The following is a 6,968-nucleotide window of genomic DNA, read 5'->3' as shown; positions in this document are numbered from 1 at the left end:
TTTTTTTTTTTTTTTTCCCTTTTTTTTTTTTTTTTTTTCTTTTTCAGAAAAAGGGCATCATCTTCTGTAATAACCCGATTTTTATCAAGCACAGTTTTATCAAATACCGATCTGGTTTCAGAACTTGGATTTCCCAACTAGTGTGACTGTAAAGCCACAGGGATAGCCATTTAAAAAAAAATAAAAAAATCTAAATTGTATTTGTTTAACATGACCGCTGGGCCTACTACAGACATAAGTCTACTGGTATAGGCACATCTGGTCATTTCCCAAGGATTTAGCTTTTATCCCTCCTCTTCAAGAACATACAAAGGAACCCTCAGTGAGCCCAAATGAGATGCAATAAGACTTAGCTAAACCTGTCCTCCAGCTATCATGTTTAAAGGATTATCCCTGCATGAATTTCCTCACAATTAGCATTTTTGTCAGGATACCATTCATAAAAATACCAACTAGATACCACTTAACCAACGAGAAGAATAGTATGCTCAATAAAATAGAACACAAATCCTAACTTGGTATTGAAAAAAAGTTGTTTTTTTAAAATTTATTCAATAATTGCCTTTGATACTGATATATTGTTAAATATGGAGATCCAAGTAATCTACTCATCACTTACGCTTTTAACGTATTCATTCTTGGCCTATTCCACTCTATCAAACACAACTTGAGAAAATAATGATTTGCTGGCTCTGAGAATTTTGTAAAACACAGGACGTCATAAAAATATGAAAACCCATTAGGACACCTGCCTATAACTTTTGTAAATATTTTTCAAAAAAGCAACAGAAGTAGACAGTTTAGAATTTAAAAAAACCAAACATCAGAAAATTTAAAAAAATGAAAAATATTATTCCATTTTTTATCACACATTAAAAAGCAAACTGGAGAACCACACTATACTATTTACAGTAGGGGATCTAAAAGTCCAGATTTCATTTCCAGACTCTGCAACCAATCATCTGGATCTGCAAGTCACTTCCTCTTGAATGACACCATTTCCCCATCTGTAAAAATGTAGGTAATTATAGACAATTCTTTTGTAATCTACTGAGGCCATGTGCTGCATTAAGAACTGCGTTACAATTATACCCCACAGTTATATTTCTAAATACGTTGGGTTTTTTTAATTCTTGGAAAAGCACTGAATGGCAGTTCTGAATAACAAAGTTAACAAAAGCAGTAATAAACAGAATGTGAGTACTTACTGTCACTAGGGGTGCCTTGCTCTAATAAAAACTGTTGTCCTTCACTCCATTGCCTCTCCAGAAGCTGTTCTATGCTGGCTGCTACTGGGGGCAAATTCTCCCCACAACTGCTCCCTGATTGATCATAGCGGATCTGTAAGCTGCTTACAGGGGATCTGGTGAAAAGATTGCAATTTATTACTTAAATAAAAGGATGAAAGGCAATATATTAGTAATAGGCTGAAGTTTCTTATAGATCTTACACTTCCAAGACTAAGTTAATTCATCAAAATTACTAAGAATTCCTGGTTCTCACTGCCAATGCTTTAATAAAAGAAAGATAAAAATATTTCCTAGCATGAGAATTTACACTGAGAAAGCACATAACCTCTTCTTGCATAGACTAACACAATACCTAACTGGCAAACAGCATTGTATTAAATTATAAAACACATACTTCTACAGCAGGAAACCACTGTCTATGGATAGATGGAGCACCTGTCTTAAAAAGAATATAATCTTCAAACCTTTCCAAGAGAAAACAGGGAAAATAAAAACAGGTTATTAAAATCAGCACATTACTGATGCTTCCATATAGAAAGGCCATATGTAATTCCAGTGCTTGATTTGTTCTAACAAGAATCATAAAAGCAGATTCTGAGGGACTACGTGAAAATATAATTTCACAAGGGACACAACTGAAGTTAAGTTACCCTGTGCACACTTAATATACTTCCTTTTTCACTCACAATCACACATAGTTCAAAGAATAATCCCTTTGGCACACATATTTTCTCATTCAGGAGAAAATTAAATATTCAGCATACAGTCACTAAGAATGCTGGGTGCCCCCCAGGTCCTGTGAGTAACCTTCTTTTGCGCTGGATGGGGCAAAATTTAACCTGTGAGCAAAACCAGATGCTCAGTTTATTTCTGATTCAGGATTCTGGCCCCACATACGCATGGTCCCATTCCCCATACCAGACCAACACCATAGGCCACTAAAAGTTGGTGGGTTTGTTTGATTTGGTTTTTTGTTGTTTTTTTATCAATTCCAGTGAGCTCAGATTCAGATTCTTACTGGAAGTACTACCTATTGGTGCTGTCACAAGATCACAGCTGTGCTGTTCTACATGAAGTGCAAACTTAGCAACAGGACTACCATAGTCTCAGTACAGGACAACATACAGGGCTCAGGAAATCAGTGTGTTAATTATGATTAGAGCAATAAGCAGTGGTCACAGCACATTAGCTACCTAATGACTGTCAAGCATTTTGTAGGCATCAGAGCAAGGTGATTTTTACGAGAAAAGGTTTTAAGTAGGTGACTTAAGAGCTCTAAGTATTTATAAATAATTCCTCTTTTGCATACAGGATGAAAGAAGAAAAACACTTGTTAAAACAAAAAGCCCTGATGAATGGGTAACCAGGGTAGTGCTTTTTGACAAGAGACGACAACTCAACATCATTTCACAGTTCAGCACAGACATGGCAAAAACAACCTTAACACTAGTTGTTCACATGATGTGCTGAAGTGGTAAGAAGGAAAGTTTATGTGGAAACATTCTGAAAGCTGCACTACACTCCACACAAACAAGCACTTTAAAAAAAAACAAAACAAAACCAGAAAGCAAATACAGAAAATCAACACACAACTTCCACAGCAACTTCCTTCTCAGCATACATGCTTCTGAAGGGCTCACGATGCTACTCAGTTTGAGCTATTTGAATTATAAATCACCAACAGAATTCTTGTTGGGCTTAGGACTGTTTCCTATCAATTTCACAAAGGTAGAAACAATGCAACGCAACTGTATAACCTCTGCAATCCTTCACTGGAAGCCCGCACAGAAGGACAAAATTTAAATCTCTGTTTCCCTGTATTGCAACATTAGTCAATCCATCCTCTTCCAACTAAACTCCAACCTCATCTGTGAGACATTACGTGGTTCCTGCATACTGTATGCACAAGGGTTGAATCCTTACTCTAAATAGTACTTGGTCATTGTTTCCAATAGGATTGTAAATGTGCTGTACACACAGGTCTGATGCTGTCACACCCCTTGTTTCATTTGTTGTATCTTACGTATTTTCACAACTGTTTTTTGTGTAAGTGTGGGGTATAGTTATTCCTACTCTTATAGTATTAAAGTAATACTACATTTAGATACAGGCATGTATACACATTTCAAATCAGGTATTATATAACACATTTTTAAATCTAAGGTTAAGTATGGGATAAAGACAGTTTAAATGCTACCTTGGGAAAAGCAGCAATTCCTTTGCAAAATGGAAACAGCTCATATATACCAGGTATATTTATATTTCTGATATATATTTTTAAATATTATGCCTTAAACATTAAACACTGTGCTTAGGGGTACAAAGATATAATAATATGAATTTGAAATGACCGTACAACTCATGAGTCACATATGTCTTCTCTGACGAGCTGCAGCTGGCTGCAGCATGAACAGCAAACAATTTTTTCTACAAGTGTTTTTATTTTAAGCATTGAAAATTACATGGTTCTTTCAGAGAAATGTGTTATTTATGAATCTCATAAGCTTCAAGGGGAAGAGAGCCAGAATTTGCAGAAAAATAATTTTAATAGATAAAGCAGGTAACATTCAGAGTTGCAAAGTTTTCAGAGAGCAGATTTTTGAAGTTAACTTTTTATTCCCTAAAAAACATATTTTAAGTAATTAGAGTTACTTACTTATTTAACTGAGGAAGGTGGGGAGTTACTTGCACATTTAAAAACATCAACATATGTGTGATCTTTCCTATCACACAAACCAGGGTTACAATTTGCTGACTACTGAACGGATGAGATTTCTAAATAAATTTTTTCCATGTTAGGTATTTCAAACTAAGTTCTTCCATCTTTCAATTTTGGAACTACAGCAGTGATTTCTTCCCTTTCTCCCCCAACCCCCTCCTTTATTTTGCTTGGTTTTAACACTTACTACCAAGCCAGAGCTATCTGCTCTTTGTGACATGATACAGCTTCCATATACAGAAGGAAGCTCTACAGTTGTGGACTGAGGTGTCCTTTGAATCACACAGTTTTCCTTTGCCATCCCCATCAAAATCAGCTGAAATCTGACCACGTAGTAAGCTCTAGGCAATATAACCCCTCAACACACACTCTATAGAAGCATCATATTAAGAAGTTTAGCTGCCCAAATATTCTATCTAAACACAGTCTGAGCACAACTATGACTGACTGCAAATCATGGAAAGACCAGGCCTTTGCATATTAACTAGGAAAGCATTAAAGTCTCTAATTACCACAACACATGTGCATAAGACTACTTCATACATAACCAAAAGTTCTGGAATTTCCTAATTGTTGAACATTTCCCTTTGCAAAATTCTCTCATATGTCTGTACATATCCAGACATGTTCCTTATTTATACAAAGATTTATATGCTAAGATAAATATATGTATTTATTGGAACACAGTCTAAACACTGTAAATTCTGTATTTATTTATTGTTTTAGAAGCAACATGTCTAGAACACACCTGAAAACCAGTTCATTAGGTAAGACTACCTAAGTATTATAATGGTTATTGTCACCCCAATCAACATAAAGTCTTTTGATTAATTAAGGAATATAATACAAGATCAACAACACCAGGCATGTACATTAAATTATCCAATTTGGATATATTCATTATAAATTACTGTAATAAACACATGCTGTAACAACCAAATTCACTGTTACAGTGCTTTATCTGTGTAACTACCATTTTTTAGCTATCCTAAAATCCTTTAAGATTAAAACCCCATGGTTAGTCCCTAAGTGAAAAACAAAACAAAAAACAAACCACAAAACCCAAAAAAACAAACAAAAAAGCAAAAAAAAAGCAAAACAAACCAGTAATAACACTAAAAAATTATAATTCATATAGGATCAACTATGAAAAATAAAACTCTTTAAAAACAAAGATTCACTTAAAAATACACAGAAAAGATTACCAAAATATTTAAAATACAATTATTTTAAAACAAAATACAGTGATACAACTCCAACAGAATTCTTATGTCAGACTTGCGTAGCAGAGATGAATTACTGAAGAACAGGAAAAGTACTCCCCCCCTCCATGACTATTGCATATTTTCAAGTGGTGAGGAAAAGGGAAGAAAATACATGTTTGATATTTTTACTGATATTTAAATTCTCAGATCATCTTACTCCTGTAATTATTGTAGTCTTTAAATCTATGGGATTTTGGAATTTTTGCAACTATGGCTAAAAATATTATTATGGTAACAAATCTAAGGAGGTAAGTAGCACATATGAATTAAACTACAGCTAAAACTCTCTAAATCAAGTCTCCATTTCTCAGGTCTTTAATTTTTAAACCTAATTTCAGTTGATATAAAGGTAAATTTTAGCACATTTTTAGCTATCTGGACATATTAGCAGGTTTTTTTAGATACGGATATATTTATATATCAATAAATTTGTGTGTACATTTGTGCATATACATACATTTACAGGCTTTTAAAATACTTATGTATGACTAGTAAAAGACAGTGAAGTTTCCAAATCCTAAGACATTTCCTCTGCCTGCACTCTCCAATGTAAATAATGCTTACCGTGGTGAAAGACTTTCTCTGGGTGAACCTCCTCTGCCAACGAGGCTGCGGCTGTTATCTCCGAGATCTTGATCTGCAGTGTAAATATTTCACAGCTGATAAATCGACTCTTCTTAGATAAGAGTTTTAAAGCTAATGTAGAGATTTTAAAAATACCTTGAATCTCAACTTCTATCTGCAGCTACTGCTGAAGACTGAATACGTAACTAGTTTAAGATTGCTGAACTGTAGCATGTAAGGTGTTGTCCTTACACATTTCTGAGGCTGTACCAGACCATGGATTATGTTCACTTCTTTCATTCCTTTCAGTTTTACAGCACAGAAGCGTGGTTTGCATTTGCAGTACCCTCCCCTCAGCCACTTTTAATTTCTACGGTGAAAGTAATGAATCACAGCTGTGGACAGCTAATCTGTATGCTTATCACAGCAAATCCTGATGCTCTGTATTTTTTTAACACTTTGCATCCCAAAACAACTCATAAAATACCTAACGTGTTACACTTACTGCTGCCAGCTAACAAGCACACGCTATTCTGCAAATTTACTGAAAACTTTATGAAAGCGTATAATTCACTAATTCCTATTTATAAGCAGAAGCATTGGAAAGTGCCTTGCTAAAAAGGTAGTAAAACAAACAAAAAAGGCCTCATTAAATATACGAAAACGTTTTGCTTGGAAGGACTCAAAAGGGTTATTTTCCCTATGGCCTCTCAATAAAATAACCCGATCTGCCCCCTTCAAGGTTGCCCTCCCCCTATTCTGAGTCAAGCGACCTCCGACCTCTTGGAGGGCAAAGACATGACTGATCCATTCTTGGTAAACTGCTAAACTCATTCCCTTCCCCCAAACAGGCATGACTACTACGACATGTCAACAAATCCTTATGGAAGGAATGAAACAAAGCAAAGCCAGCGCTCATTAAAACTGCAGAGGAGAGCACACGGTACCAAACGCCAATCTGTAAATATTCACAAGACTATTAAATGCTGCAGAAGTTCTCTAACGGGATCTCTTTCACACGAGGTTGTATGTAATGCAATTCCATGAATTATGCAAATAATGGTTTAAACTATTCACGACAAAACCCAGAGCTGTGTTACTCTCGTTGCAAAGAGCTCGGAACTGAACACATCAATCACAGAAGTCACAGGAGACATTGTTGCATTCCTG

The 6,968-nt window shown here is 35.3% G+C and overlaps 1 protein-coding gene across 1 annotated transcript in view; it reads right to left on the bottom strand.

Moving 5' to 3' along the window:
• MLLT10 (myeloid/lymphoid or mixed-lineage leukemia (trithorax homolog, Drosophila); translocated to, 10) overlaps nucleotides 1–6,968 on the bottom strand; it is a 125,578-nt gene that overhangs the window by 9,896 nt on the left and 108,714 nt on the right. Inside the window, exons 15-16 of the mRNA XM_010007014.1 lie at nucleotides 5,799–5,871; nucleotides 1,209–1,363 (exon numbers count right to left, since the gene is read on the bottom strand). Coding sequence (XP_010005316.1) covers nucleotides 1,209–1,363; nucleotides 5,799–5,871 — 228 coding nt within the window. The remainder of the gene's footprint in view (nucleotides 1–1,208; nucleotides 1,364–5,798; nucleotides 5,872–6,968) is intronic.

Source organism: Chaetura pelagica, unplaced genomic scaffold (genome assembly GCF_000747805.2).
Source record: "Chaetura pelagica isolate M959 unplaced genomic scaffold, ChaPel_1.0 scaffold17, whole genome shotgun sequence".
Lineage (NCBI taxonomy): Eukaryota > Metazoa > Chordata > Aves > Apodiformes > Apodidae > Chaetura > Chaetura pelagica.
This window is presented reverse-complemented; position numbering and strand designations above follow the sequence as displayed.